Source organism: Ischnura elegans, chromosome 8, assembly GCF_921293095.1.
Source record: "Ischnura elegans chromosome 8, ioIscEleg1.1, whole genome shotgun sequence".
NCBI classification, from domain to species: domain Eukaryota; kingdom Metazoa; phylum Arthropoda; class Insecta; order Odonata; family Coenagrionidae; genus Ischnura; species Ischnura elegans.
Window position 1 is genome coordinate 40,068,746 of NC_060253.1, and position 16,136 is coordinate 40,084,881.

At 38.0% G+C, this 16,136-nt stretch overlaps 1 protein-coding gene across 1 annotated transcript in view; it reads right to left on the reverse strand.

The window, feature by feature from the left end:
• Positions 1-8,649: 8,649 nt before the first annotated feature.
• Positions 8,650-16,136, reverse strand: part of LOC124163490 (juvenile hormone esterase-like) — a 31,105-nt gene continuing 23,618 nt past the window's right edge. Inside the window, exons 6-10 of the mRNA XM_046540435.1 lie at positions 15,241-15,421; positions 14,334-14,542; positions 12,931-13,081; positions 12,067-12,199; positions 8,650-11,140 (exon numbers count right to left, since the gene is read on the reverse strand). Of these exons, the coding sequence (XP_046396391.1) occupies positions 10,894-11,140; positions 12,067-12,199; positions 12,931-13,081; positions 14,334-14,542; positions 15,241-15,421 (921 nt within the window). The 3' untranslated portion in view covers positions 8,650-10,893. The remainder of the gene's footprint in view (positions 11,141-12,066; positions 12,200-12,930; positions 13,082-14,333; positions 14,543-15,240; positions 15,422-16,136) is intronic.

Genomic DNA, 16,136 nt, shown 5'->3' on the forward strand with positions numbered 1-16,136 from the left:
GGGCACACAATGATCTATGTTGTGGACCGGAGTATAAGCTGATCACGTCGCAGAGGATCATACCTCTGTGTGAGATACGGAAATCGTTTTTCCCATTGTTTGCTGTTACATATTTATACCATCATCATACCTGCTTCCTTCCTTTACCTACATATCTGCCATGTGACCATGAATTCCAATTTTCCCACTTCTCTGGGTACTGTCCTTTACGAGCAACGCCGGGTGGCCTACTACCAGTAATCAGTGGTGTCATGGAACCGGAACGCTGTTCCGGCACTGGTTATCAAAAGACTAGATAGTCAAATAACACTTCTAACAATTTTGTTTCCTTAAAATTTGTTTTCGTAACAAAGAAATATTTTTTAATATGCAGAAGTAAAACTTATAATGAAAAAACAGTTTGAGTAATATGTCACTAATTTCTATAAGATTAATAATTTAAATAATTTTCGTAGCAAAAGTATTTAAAAATATGCAGACGTAAAACTTTTAATGAAAAATCATACTATTTGAGTAATATTTCACTTGTAAAAAAAGTAAAGGAAAGTGCTTTCCGGCACTGCTAATTTTGCCGTGACACCACTGTTTCTAGTGTATTAAAAATGTATTCCTTGAGATTTTTCATCACAATAATGCTGGATAACACCTCATTTCGTTTTGGTACGTGGCAGTTGCGGTTTTTGTCGACTGAAGAGAATTTTTCAAGTGTTTGATTGTCTCAGATTGCGAAAAGATATTGTTCTAAAACATTTCCGTAATTTTTAATGTATTTCTCTGGCCGGAACCCACCCTTCCGCCGGGGGAATATTTCAGAAGGGGCCGCTGCTGCGCTATTTTCGGTGACATTTAAAACAGATCGGAAAGTTAATAATATAGGATTAACTAGAAAAAAATTTAATTTTTAACTCTCAAAAATTCTAATTACCTGCAAGAATAGTTCTTTTAAGATATATCCTTAAAAATTGCGAATAATTAATTGCATTCCACTGCTTGGAGAATTCAAATTGAAATATGTATTTCTTAAAAATTGCGCACTCAAGAATTCAGAGATTTGTATTGATCTTTGGCGAGCTATAAAAATCGATAAAATTATTTTCAGAAAAAAAACTTCAGTTTTACATGCGCCGGACATGCTAAAATGCTGATATACTGTACCCCGTGCGAAATGACAGAATTGATATTTTGATTTTTGGCCAGTCTCTTTCGATTTCATCCCACTGTCCGCTGAAATCACAAGTTCGCTTACGCTGGAAGATTGCCTAAATTCTGCCCTATTCGTAACGCATTGTTGGGCTCACTAAAATAATTCCGTAGTCGTTAGCTTCGTTGTCACCGCTCAATGAGGTCTCCGCGGGGATCGCAGATTACCGTGACGCAGCAGAACGTCACGCGCTTTCAAGATTTCAAGCAGCCCGCGTCCTTGGGCTATTCTTCTCGCGCGGGAAATGTCCGAAATGTCGCGGAGATGACGCGAGAGGTCTCGTATGTGAAGTCTGAATGGGGAACATGCATGAACTTTATTTCTCCCGTTATTATAGCCTATCTTATAGAGAATTTTCTCACCAATCCGAATATATAAGCCAAAGTTGTCTACGTCAATCACAAATGCTGTAAAATGCTAATGAAATTCTAAAAAAAATCGACGAAAGTCACGTGACCCGGAACGCTTTCTCATTGGCTTGACGTCACCGAACAATATTCAGTCTCAGTGGCCTCAGTTCTCCGTAAAATTCGATGTCTAAATACTGCTGTTTTTCAATGAATACAGATCTTTAATGTCGTTAGGGAGTTGTTGATGGAAAAAGAGGGGGATTGTTGGAGGAATGAGGTGAAAAGAAAACTGATTGACAAAATGACTGAAATGGGATTTAAGAAGGCGCAGTCAGACAATTTACCTATGGTTGACTCCTTTATTGTGGCCGCCTTCCTTAAAAACAGTGATTCTTTCGTCGCCGCCGAGATGCGTGGAGTGAAAGCAAGCTATTTAATGCATAGGAAAAATTTTAAGTTTTAACATTGTTTTCTGTTTATAAATACTTATTTTTGAAATCAAATAAACTATCCTTCATCAGCGGTTAGCTATTAGTTGCCCATAATTTTAATACCAAACTTATCATGCGGTTCTCTTATATCAGCTCCATAGTCGTTAGAATATAAGCATTGAAATAATAGACTAATGTACAATTATGTTTCAGGTATGATTAATGCCTAATAATTCTGAATTATTACAACATCTTCACTCACCAAAAATACGATTCGGCATTTAGCAAACTAAATGTGTCTCATAATATAACACTATCTCTGAAAAAAAGAAAAAAGGAGCTGCACTTTGTGTTGCTGCTCCTGATTTTGAGAAGACAAAGAATATTTCTTGTCAATGGATTGAGTATGACCATGATTTTGTAATGAATGTTGTGGCTGCCGCCACAAGGTTTTGGGAGAAAAATATTTTTCCTATTCTTTTCAACAGCTGTAAACATGATTAGTTTTTTTTAGTTACCCCAGAACTGGCCCCATATGCTTCTTGTTATATTTTTGTAATAAAATTATTTTGCACTCCCTATCCATTGTCGGCATTTTTTCAAGTATGCTACTTTATTAATGGAGCCTGAAGTTTAATTAAGCCACAAGATATAATTATCACATCATCCATCAAGGTAATAAGATTGTGATCTGTACAGGCATGAGGAACTAACATTTTAAATTCCCTAATGCGTCTGATAACACGCTCAACATGAATACTCAAGCTGGCAATATTTTCGTCTCCATTACTTCCTTTTTGGTGCTCTTAACTTCAGACTTAACACTGGGGGGTGGAATTAATGAGCAGCCTTTTGTACCAAGAAAGCTATCAATGTGTTTGAAACCCCGATCAGCCATCACAGCACAATGAGAAGGCAAGTATTTAAAGTAATCACATTGCTCTACAAGCAGTGAATCAGATATCCGACCTCCAAAGCCCTTACTGTTAGATATGTAATTTATTAATCCATCAGGTGAGCTAGACACCAAGTACTTCAGAGTATTTGCAGACTTGTATTCCGACCATGTTAGAGCTTGTTTTACAGGGTCCGATGGTTTTTCTATCTCTACTTCTAAGCAATCAATAATTGATTGTACATGGCTATACCTTGATCGAAATGGTATGGGCAGTAACTCTAATATCTTTTTCTTGGCTGGCCATATAATGAGCTGTTTCATACATTGGGATATTTTTGGAACTGCATCATGAAACACCCTACTAGCTGTGCGGAATGATATGCTAAAGTCATCAGAGAGAATAGTAAAGCATTCATTAAGTCTAATCTTTTTTAGATTTTGCATGATCATGAACATATTATGTAAATTTGTGTTTCTCTGAAGAGTGCCCAGAATGAAGCAACAGTTTTCAGGTGTTTTTTCACCCATGTATAGCTTAGGGTTTCTATTAAATAAATTTATTCGTGCAATTGCTTCTTGCTTTCTTTCAACTGAGTCATTTTCATTAAGAAATTAAGCTTCTGAGTCATTAGATGAATTATCAGAAAAACTGTACTCATCTTCTTCACTCACATCCTCCTCAGAGCTCGACTCCTCACAAGTTTCACTGACTTTCCTTCTCTTCAAACTTGTGTCTGGGTATTTACATATTTTATTTTTTTGGTGATGTCGCCCTATCAGAAACACATGTTTTTATTTGCGTTTGTTTGCTCCTGAATTTAGTGCGTACTTGAACCCCAACACTTGATGGCACTTGAGAGGAAATACCTGAACTACTCTCCCGGTCATCCTCTGAATCAGCTTCAAGTTCACATAGTTTGTCAGCTTCATTGCCACTGGAACCTGTGCTCAATTATTTATACATATGAATTGAAAAATGCAAGTATCAAAGCTCCATGCACACGTACTTAAACCGGTAGAAAAATGCGCAGCAAGGTCAACCCGAAAACCTTGCTGCGCATGCTGCACCACCCCGCGAAAGTCTCCATCAACACGGTAGACAAATCTTATAATAATACTTTTCTTGAAATATAATAACACTTTTTCCGTTCATTATTAAGTTTTTCCTTTGATGTGATTGTTTGCAACTTTTCAATTTATATTACGTTGCAATAACATCCTTTGGCTCAATTAAATCTTTTGTAACTCACAAAAATAAGATTTGCAACCTTACTGGCACGTACGCTGAAATGATCCTCACAACAGAAAGCTGTTGAAAATTTTGAGATAGAATTTACGTCTCTTCTGCAGGCTCTCAACCATTTTAATCTCTTCTTCGAATCTTTCGGGACATAAATGAAAACCTTCTTCGGCGTGGAATTTGAGGTATTTGAGCAACAGGGCACGACATAAGATTTGTAAAACTTTCTCTCTTTTTTCTCGTTTGCATCCATTATGCTTGTTATGCTTGAATGAAATAATCAATTAAGATTAGTGAAAATCACTAATTAAGAAGCAAAAGCAATAATTTACTCGAAATGCCGTTCCATCATTCATCCACTTACTTTCTTGTCAAAATATAAACAATGGTCTCTAGCGATATCGTTCTGTGACGTCACGCGTCCATTGCCCCATGACGCAGTGTTTTCAGGCTGCCGAGAAAGAATTATTTTTAAAGAGTGATATCTCAGTAAAAAACCACAGGTCACCTGTGAAATTTTTACCAAATCCATTTTAGATAGTGGTCTTCCGATTCATCTGGTTATAAAAAATTGTGCATGTTCCCCATTATACGATCGTATTTCCATCCCTCTCCAAGCACAGTTCCAGCGATCGCTCCATTGATAGTGGAAAAAAAGGACATTTTCCGCGATGGCTCGAGGGATGGCTATATCATCCCTTTTTCCATCACTCGGCTCGGCCCCTTTTCCGTAGCTGAAACCATCGCTGGTACCGTCCTTCATCCAATCAGGACGTACTTCCGCTAACAGCGACTGTAACGCCACACTTTGATTTTAATCGGGCGACTGTAGTAAATTCTGAAAATGACGTAATAAGCGATGGAAAAAGGGACGGTGGAAATGACCGTGTGATTCATAAAATGGTGGGTCGAGCGATCATTTATTTGTTCCCTGAAAAGCTATCGCTGGAGCTATCACTCAGAGTGACGGAAAAAATGATCATGTGATTTAGGCTTAACTCAGGTGGTTTTACTCGAGGCACTTCATTGCGCAATCTCACCTTTGTACGAAGGCGTAATCAAAATTGCGTCGTGTAAAGCGGTGAACTGCTAGAACACATGCGAGACGTCAAAATAGCCCCTGCTCTAATTCCAAGCTCGCATTCTTGCAATTTCAATATGTTTTCACTGGTAACCTGCGCAATGACGTGCCTCAACACATTCGACTGATCACTTCCACAGCAAGGCGTTTAACGTCCCTCGGGTAAAAGATAAATTATGTCTCCACAGTAGCGGATACAGAAAAAACTCAATGGGGGCACAAAAGATACCTTGAGTCACCTTTACTTTTATCGTAATAAAATACAATCAAGTCAAATGCAAAGTTTAAGAAGTTTTTAATGAAAGTGACTACGTAAAAATACAATAAAATGCTATCTTATGATGTGGAAAAGTTACAATTGTGGTTCTGCAATGTTTGGCAGTACGGGCGGCCCCACAAGGAGGGGGGGAGGCGCCCCCTAAGCCCCCCATCTGCATCCGCCACTGTGTCTCCACGTGTCTGTGGCGACGGAGGAAGGATATTTGCCACCGTCATCACTACTGGCGCATCTCCGAGGTCGTTTGACGCCCATCCCTTGGGTGCTGCGACTCGCCAAGAGTGACTCCTGGTCATTCTCTCAAGGTACCGTCCAACTTGCCTTTTTACGTTTAAATTTTCGTGGGAGGCGCCTGTGATGAGCAGATTTGGCTCTTTGACAAAGTTACTAATTCTACTGTGAGTTGATTTTTGTACCCCGTCCTCTCGGCCGGCTTTATTTTGTCCATGTTGTTAACTGAAAATCAAATAGATCGACCGAGCTAGTAACGAGGAATTCCTAAGAAGGGTAGGAGAGAAGAGAAGCCTCATGAAAACCTTAATAAGAAGACGGAACAACCTTATAGGCCACATCTTGAGACATGATGGCCTGATGAAGACAATCGTCGAAGGACAAGTGGAAGGCGAGAATGGAAACCTCGAACAAAATATATGGAACAAGTAAAGAGAGATGTGAAAGAGAAGAAATACGTAGGTGTGAAAAGATTAGCTGATAGGAGAACTGAGTGGAGAGCTGCGTCAAACCAATCCTAGGATTGTTGACCAGTGATGATGATGATGCTGTTAACTTTTCATTAATCCTTTTTAACTGTTAAGATAACTTTCGCTATCACATTGAAAATTTCACTGTGCTCGAAGAAATCCTTTGCTAAAATTTGACGGGTTTTCAAATGCAAAAATAATTGTATCGGTGAAAACTTGGAGTTGAAAATCACAAATTTGAGACATTATTATATTGTGACCAGGTGTGCGTTATATTCCCAGAAAACTTCAAAGTTACAGAGAAAGTTTAAGCCAAGTAAAACTGTCACCAAAAAATACCACTGGAGCGGGAGGTAAGAGCCACTGAAATAAAGAGATTTTGCCCCACAAATGACAAAACGACATCGTTTTCTTCCACAGGTTTTAAAAATCACGGAAAAAACAGTCTCTTTGTCATTTGTGAACTTGTACTTCCACAAAGTTGAGCCGGAAACCATTGAGAGTGTATGTCCCGTTGCACGTTACTTTTGGAAGAGTTGTTTGAAAAGTAATTAATGTAAACTCGATTGTTTCAGGGTTGTCTTTGTGAAAATACATTGTAAAAAATAAATAGCCCGGTCAAAATAGACATTGCATAAATTGCCGACAAGCTGGAAATTTGCATGAACCTCAAGGATACCACTCTAATGAAATCCTGAAAAGTCCCCATCGATCCCGTGTGTGCAAATAATTTTATTCAAGGTCAAAGGTAACAAAAATGAGTTTTTGCATTTTTTGGCCAAACGGTTAGTTTTATGATAAAAATTGCTCGTACCAAAATTGTAGATCAGAAAATTATCTACAAAATTGTCATTTCACTTTTTTCTCTTAAGATTTACCGTTTCTGAGAAAAAGCCATTCGAATGTAGGCTGGAGCTGTATTCTCCGTAATATGCATGACTATATTGTTGCGCTCTCCAAACATTTGACGCGTAACTCGCATATAGGTTACTAGCTCTCACCTGTCAAGAAATTTTTGTTTTATGAACAAAATAAATGAGAAAAACAAGAAGAAATACGATTTGGAATAATTCAATAAGGGAGATGGCAGGAGTCGTTGAGATCTCAAGTAGGCGCAGGAGGGAAAGATGCAATGGTTTGGACATATTTTAGGAAGAGATGAGGAGTTCTTGGGGAATAGGATTACAGATTTGCCAGTAAAAGGGAAGAGAACGAGGGTAAGACCAAAGAGAAGACTGTTTTCTTGGATATTTCACTATTACTTACACCACTTCTTTTTTACATAGCGCGACCCGGGTTCCGATGAATTATCATCATCTTCAGGCGCAAATTATGATCTATTTATCTTATTATTTTTACCTAGTTACCCGGTGAATTTTAAAACGGACGCTAGAACAGGGGAAAAGGATGGGTAGAGATATTCATTTATCAAAGTACTGTCCTGACTTTCAATAATTTTTAAAATTTCTAACTGTTCTCTAGAGTCCAATTCACGGCGGTCGTTGCATAATTTTAAAATATTCAATTTAAAATCGCTCCTATGGCAAATGCATATTAAGTTTTTAGCAAAATTACTTTTTTTCATCTTTGTTATTTTTGTAGGCACTTAAATGTTCTTTCTTCGTGACTTCAAAGCTTCTTCCTGTCTGCCCCACGTAGACACCATTGCAGTCGCTGCATTTCAATGAATACACTCCACATCTATCCAATTGGTCTATCTGATCCTTACATTTAACAATCAGTCTGCTCAGAGGGGCATAAGGTTTAAAAGCCACGCGGAATTAGTCCTTACGTAAATGATTATAGGATATAGACTAGGAAATTAGTAGGCTTCAAAAGCAACAGGTATATCCAAGAAAAGTTATAATGGAATACCACAAAGTTAATAATGAGGTAGTGAATTTTGGAGGGACTATGCCGAGAATGATTTGAGGGAGAAGGGTTTGAATGAAAGGGGTATCACAAACCGAGTGACTCGGAGACGACTAGTTAAGAACAACGACCCCTAACGGGAATTAATCTGCAGATAAAGAAAAAGAACAAAATAAATGATAGATTGACGGCAAAATAAAACTTGTGGAGACTAATGTTTTCATTTATATGTATTTAATAGCTCCCGTGTTGCATCACAGATCGTGTTGTCGTAAAGGACTCTCGATTGAAAGGATACTACCTCCGATGAGTTATCGGAATTTAGTTTGTGGAAATACTTGAAGACAGTGATGGATCAAGGATAGGGACAAGGGGGGGCTAAGTGGGGTTCAAAATTCTAGTGGTAGTGGAGGTCGGAAAAAATTACCATTCTATCTAGTATAAATTGGATACACAAGGGAAGGGCTATAGCCCTCTTAGCCCCCTCCATACATCCGCCACTGCTTGAAGACCTCTTTTAATGGAGATATTTTCAAAAAGTCGCCTCAAAGGAAGGGAGTGAAATACACCAGCGAGAAGGATATAAATAAAGTAAGGATATTTAATAAGTGATTTATTTACTAATGCTAATGCACAGCCTTTACTTACATCAAATAATACACTCAATATTTAATTCACATCAAATCGTGATATTAACCTAACCTAGAAATGACTTTCAAAAGAGGGTGTTAAAAACATAATGGTCAAACAGCACTATGTTCGACACGATGAAAATATATTCGAGAGTCAATAGAGTAATTCCCCGAATCTGAAACACGCAAATGCTTTATTCAGTGTCTCCTGGGCAAAGCCCAAGTTTGAAGTCCTAACTAAAATGGACGGTTTCTGTGTATGAATACGTTATAGCCGCATAATCGTCTTGTTGGTATGGACGGCGCTCTATTCCTATACCACATCCTTGGGCGCTATATCCGAAAAACCGATTAAAAATTAAGTCAGGATGCTTCGCATCCTATAAAAAGGTGGAGGATATCAATGGAAATCGATACCAACAGTATAAAAGGTAAAACTATGTTCGCAGAATGCTAAGTTTGCTGTTAGGGGTACAAATTCTTGGTGTTTGGGCACAATGTTTTCCAGAGAACCGGTAGGTAACGTAAATTTGGGTTGGACAAATATTTTGTATGATAGGAAACGCGTGAAATTCAAAATTACGATTTCTATGGTTTCCAATCGAATATTACTTATCAATAAGCCCATACCAATGAATTTTTCTAATGGGTTGTATTGCGAAATTTACCGCAGACCTCTCAATGTAGGCTTGAGTTAGAAAACCCATTTATTACGGGTACTAAAATATTTCATATAAACAATAAAATGTGTCCTAAATTTTTGTGAGTTCCTACCGAAGTCTTAGTAATGACATCGTGCTTAATCATTCATCCGGAACTTGAGGATAGCGTTATAACCATCTTATCTAAACCTTTGGTGAAGTAAGCGTTTAAAATGTAGACGGAAAAAGTACTATATCTATTTAATTTTGGTATTTACTACGAAATATTAGCTTTTCTGCTACATGGTTACAGAAATTGTCATAGATAATATTTTCGCTTATGCTTTGATCACGAGTTTTGGAATGATTAAAATTTCTTTCGCTACTACTTCGAATATTTTTCAATGCATTTATACTGACGTAGGCTCAAGTATGGTAAACGGAGCGACATAGGAAAATATATTTACAATTAGAAAGAGATACGTATCCTCGAATTCCACCGACAATAAATATATAATAAAGTTATTTTATTTATGAAAATGCGATTTGAGCCCATCGGAAATAAGGGACGTTTGATGGAGACTTGCCCTTAGGTAGACAATAATTGCATGCGTCGATTTTCGTTGAATTTCGCTCGCGGTGAATTGGATGTAGAAGTAGCGAAATATATAATGAGTTATATGAACATAAATTACACCGCTGAGTGCATAACTGCATCATTTAAAAGTACTGAATAGTATTAGCACCATATATTGATACCAGTTCATTCTGGTCCATGAGAATTCAACATCTTCATTGTTCATCAGAACCTTGAATAATACTTATATTTATTGCATGTTTTAAAAGTCGATGAAAACATTAACTAGTATTAAAATAATCTCATGTCATCTCGTCCTCGTTTGACTTAAGATGACTATTATTATTTATTCAAATATGACGTTGTACGTTATTTAACACAGTCTATAGTCACCCTCCTTTTCTTGGAGGATGACGTTGGAATTATAAGCGATATATTTGACACATTTTTTAAACTCGACGCTTTATGACAGTGGCGGAGAACGATGTAACTGCTTTATTAGCTGCGTTTGGTGTCTTTTAAATGCTTAGCGACAGTATTGTCCTCCTACTGCATTCCCTACTATAGTGACGGAGGAAATTTATTGATGAGATACTCGAATCTTGTCGAAAATATTGACCGTAGCCTATGTATACCGACTTCTTCTTTCAGAAATGCTGCATTTAATGCACCTAAATTTGTGAATGGCATCTTCATTTCACAAAAAAATAAAGTTTTTGTTCCCATCACCGTGTTTCTCCGACCAGACTCCCTCCTGAACGTTTTTCGTCTCCAAAATGTTCGAATCTGATCACTGAAGCACGATATAGAGATGAACTCGCAAAAATTTTTCACCCAAGGAATTTTTCAGACAATATCTTGCGACAATAATTTGTTCTGAGCACACCAGCACACTTGGGTGAAGTTTGTAATAAAAAAACAACATTTTTTCGTCTGCGTTTCTTCTCTTAAATAGGTCGAAATTGAGATTTCGTCACAACACTTTCTGACATCTAGCAGCCATCATCGCATCGGCAGTCGTTGGGCCACAGCCTGTTCTCCAGTTCAGGATTCGCTCCAGGGACCCAACTGGAAGTGACTTGGTTCTCCAGCAGCGTTAGCGCGTTCCAGAAGGCAATCCTGTTATCGTGTAGCGACTCTTTCACCTTCAGATCTTCTCCGATGTCCAAGTGTTTGTGCGGACTGCTTGGAGTCGCTGGAGGCCATGTTACTCCCTGAATGGGCTTCGGGGTCGGGTTCCTGGTGCCAGAAACAGAGCATAATAATGAAAATGGATTTTTGAGCCTTCTTGACCTCTAAATTGGTATTTCAACCGCTCCTAGCCGCAACGTAGTATCTTAAAAAATCATTCCATTCATGCGAATATTGAATTTCTCGTCCAGAAAATCGTATGGGTAAACTTTGAGCCATTTAATCGTATCTGAAATGTCGTCCTTAAAATGGTATTTCAGAATAACAGTCCACAAAACTGTATCTCGAAAAATCAGTCCAGATAGCCGTATCTCGACCGATAGTTGAATTTTCGTTTTGGGATTTCGATTTTCATTAATTTTTAAAAATGCAACTTTAATGAAAAAATAACATTTTCCCGTCTTTTTTCTAAAAATAAGTTTTCTCGGCTTTAACCACCTGAGAAATAGAATGATTTTTGAGATATTACTTTGCAGCTTGGAGCGATCGGTGATAGCAGATATTTCTCTAGAGGTATAGGTTTGCGTAAAAATTTTCCTACGCCTACGTTTCGAACATTTTTTGTCCTTCCTCGGGGATGATAGAGAATTATGATGAAATGAAAGGTGATAAAAACATTTTCGCTAATAGGCAATATGAGGGATGTTACAAAATTAGAATTTACAAAAAAATATGATAAACAGTATGTGTATTTATGTACTATTCAAAATGTAGGTATTAAAAATACTGTAGATTGGGATAGATTTGGTATCGTCATCATGACTGGGAAGGCTAATTGGCCCTGATGAATATATTCACAATATATGCATGTAATTTAATTTTTAAAATTTGCAATAATTTTAACATGACAAGAGATTCTATAAATACCACAGTCGGAATGAATTTTTTTAAACTTTTAAATTATGGTAAAAATACTCACTAAACTTATTCCTTCATTAAACGACAAGTAAGGGCATGGCCGTGTGTGTACTCACCCGAATTTGGCAAAGTTAGTCCACAGGGTGACCATAAGGTCGACTTGGTCCATCTCCCGGGAGTCGGGCTTGAAGTCTGGGAAGAAGGCCGGTGAGCGAAATAAGTAGAGGAGATCGTCGCAGTGGCTCACGCCTACGGAGAGATAGTAATTTTGAAAAAGCTGCTCCAGTGAAGACCTGTCTGTCCCGATGTTCATCACTTTCACATCAATAATTGGCTATCGTAGAATGTTTACTCAATGGAAAGATTTCGAAAATTAAAAAAAAAATAGGAATATACTAATGAGGAGAAAATTATGGAAAAAATTGTGAATCCTCTGTTTAACAGCGTAAAAGGAGAATAAAGAAGTGAATCAGCACATGGCCAATCGAAGACATGATACTTTCATATCTTAACTACGAAATATGTAACAATGAAAAAATAGCACAAGGGAACAATAATTTGAGAATATGAATTGTTTTCATGCCTCGAGGAGCTGAAAGATTTCAACAGATTCACTGATGAATTATTTATGAAGATATAATCTTGACTACAGATTTTATGATTTTTAAGTTATAAAGTGAAATATGTTTTTATCGAGAAAAAATAAATTTAATGGCATCTATTGCATAAGTATTATGCCCCTGTTTTCAAGTATTAGCAAAATCTTAAACTTAATTCACATAGAACGATAGCGAAATCACCCAACCTGCAAGTAATTCTTTGATATTTGTGGTTTAGATTTCAAAAACCTCTGCGGTTAATTTCTTGAATAGGATCGAAAACTGTCTATGTCCCGTATTACACGAATAAATAATTTAAAAAAATGATCTATGACTTACATATTGAAAAGTAACTAAACCAATTTTCCATCATCCTCTTACCGTAGTCCTTGTCGACACCCGAGAAAATCCGCGACCAGCTGAGGCTGCCATGGAAAGTGAACTCGTAGACGAATACAGGGTTGTGCGAGTTGTTGAGGTGTAGTTGGATCGACTTATGCGTTGCGTGGAGGAAGGCTCGATCTGTGTAGGCCTGCCAGAAAACGAGAGATTAGATCTCAAAAGGCATTTATTCGAACCCAGCGGTGACAGAAGAAAATATATTTCACTAGAAATAAAACGTTTCCAACAAACAATAGAATTCTCCTCCATATCACCAGTGGCGGATCCAGAGAGGGGCTATAGCTCTCCCCTTGGGTATCCAATTTACACTAGACAAAATAGTAATTTTGTTCGTATCCCCATGACTGCTGAGAGGTTACCCCCTTGCCGCCCCACATAGCCACCCTTTTCCATATCCTACAGAACCTGTAGATACATGTAGATACGCCAGTGCTTATCAATATCCTCGCTTGAGGTGAGGTAGGCGTAAAATTACATATCTCCTCAGTTAAACACTTTTAAACCGCCAAATTTTCTCCTGGTACGTTATCGTTAATGACCTTCTCATCGAATTCATTAAAGAAATGGCAAATGCTCCCCGTTATGAGTAATGTTGAAAATTTCAAGTCCCCGGCTTATCGGAGGACTATTTTAAAACCGAATAAAGAATTGGAGCGGACAAACATTTAATATTAAAGTATTAAAAAAGTTTTATAAAAAACACGTTTTATTAAAAAGGAGAAAATAACAGCCTACGGTCCTTTTGAATTATTGAAAATTTCAAATATGATTGATGAGAAAGTTAAAATAAGTTTGGGAAGAACACTTCAGATACCAAAAATGAAGAAAATGTGCGCATATAAGATTATACTCGCTTCCGCTTAGAGACATGCCTGATATACATTGACCTGCAAGTATTATTTTTATAGTTTTATATGCGCACCTCGTTTTTCTTTCGAAGATGAAAATTCATTGTGCCAAAATACAATAGTCAGGGTAAATCGTAAAAGAAATTGCAGGCTTCTCTTTAAGACGAACAAAATAATCCATCGATTTTTTACGCTTAACAAACAGATATTTTATTACACCTATAATGATTGCAGCTCTATTGGATATTAGTGGCAATTTTGGAACTCTCTATTCAATTTTAATTTCTGAATATTGCTTGCGATACTGTTCCGATCGTGATTAAAGTGTAAGATCATTGCATTGTCATCCACTTCTGAGTTATCCTGAAAATTTCAATCTAGGCTCTAGGTAATGAGAAAGTGGTCGGAATTAGAGTTGCAAGATTTTTCCGAAAGAAAGCGAGTATAATAAAACGTGGTAAAAATAGATATTAAAAAGAGTAAATATGGACGTGACAAAAAGTGATTTCGGGTTTTTGTGCTAATAGAACTCACGTCGATGAATCCTTGTGCAGTCTCCGGTCCGACGAATGGCTGTGAGTCCCCGGAAGTCAGGTAGCAGGAAGCCAGCTTGTTCCAGAGTTCGTCGACTCCAGGAGCTTTGGCTGGGTCCACAACGCTCCTATCAAACTCAAAGAGGAAGGGCCCCACGGTACCCAACCTCGCGTTCAAATCGGACAGCAATTCAGGGTCGTTGAGTATAGCTAGAGGATGATAGAAAGAGTGAGAATTAAAAATGTTCGGAGAGTTGTATGTATAATTAGGCATACGGGGTTATGTCACGTGATGGACCAAGAGTTTAGAGCTTTGACCCAATATTTTGCCACCCTTTTTTATTGTAATTTAAAGTTTCTCTAACCTCGTCTATAAAATATAGTAGTCGTAAAGATGGTGTAGAAATTGTAATTAATAATGCTTATATTCTTGTAAAAACTTTCATGCAGTTACTATCTTTTGACCATCTAATAACCTTCGATTATACTGTTTATTTCAACATAATGATAAGTTTACATATCCTACTATTATAGTAATAACAAGTAGAATTATTATTGTGTGATCATGAAAATAAACCATTCATTCTATTATTGGTGATGTAGCTTCTTGAAAACTTACTTTTACTCATGTTGAAATTTTTGTTACATTTTTGTCTAAAATAAACTATGCGTTATCAGTGCTGCTGTGGGGTAGTAACGATTTGATATAGCTATTTTCTTGCAGTTGTTATTTAGGACAACTGCGTAGTTCTTTTAAAATACATGACAATCATATCCTCATTCCAAAAAATACTTGGGCCTATGTCTCAGTCGCAGAGATATTTGAAATGCATCTAACTGTAGATGATAATCAGTCCCGTTGAAAATTCTTTGTTCAGGGATCGGATGGTTTGGTGGATTTGACTCACCAGGGGCCCTGACGATTCCCTCGCCTGGCACCACGCCCACCATCCAGGGCAGACGGCGGTCGAACTTGCCCGTGGCTTCGATCAGCAGTGGGTGCTCCGTAATGAAGGGCTCGTCCGGCCACCCGGGGCAGTCCTTCTCGATCACGGGGGCAAAGAGCGTGAACGGGTCTGCCGACCACACCTGTGGCGAGAGAGGGAAAGATAAGCGACGTAATTATTTTGTACTCGGCGACAGCCGCGGATTCAGGAAAGGGAGAAGGGAAAATTTACAAGAATTGCCATGAGAAAAAATTTTAGCTTAAAAGGCTTTAGCGCAGATTTGAGGCTCTCAACCGGTTGTGGCTTCTTGGAAGTCCTTTCTCCCTCGCGTTGCCATCCTTGATGGACCGCGAGGGCCTAACACCTAGTACCATGAGCCTCGGTATAATTGCCATGGGAATTAAAGAACCTGGATAGCGTTGTGTTCTGCGCATTGGCCCGGAAAGCTAAAGGTCCGTGGTTCGATTCCCGGTCCAAGGGAATTTTTTCTCATGGCAATTCTTGTATATTTCACCTTCGTTCACGCGGCAGGGTTTGAAATATTACAAGAGAAAATTACTTCGAATTCAGGATAGAGATAATAACTTCTTACCTATCGTGGGGAACAAGTATAAGGAATATTTTCTGCAGAGCCTAGAAGAAGCTAGGATTCGTCAACCGTGTTGTGGGAAGATTTTCGAATGAAAAAATGAAAGAAATATGCTATTTGGCTCCCATCCGTTCACATCTTGAATATGCAGCGAGATCTGCTGCAGAAAGACTTAATCCGTGAATTGAATAAAATGCAAAGGAAAGCTGTAGGATTCGTCAGAAACTGCTACGGGCGTACAGAAAGTGTTACGCAGATATTAAAAGGT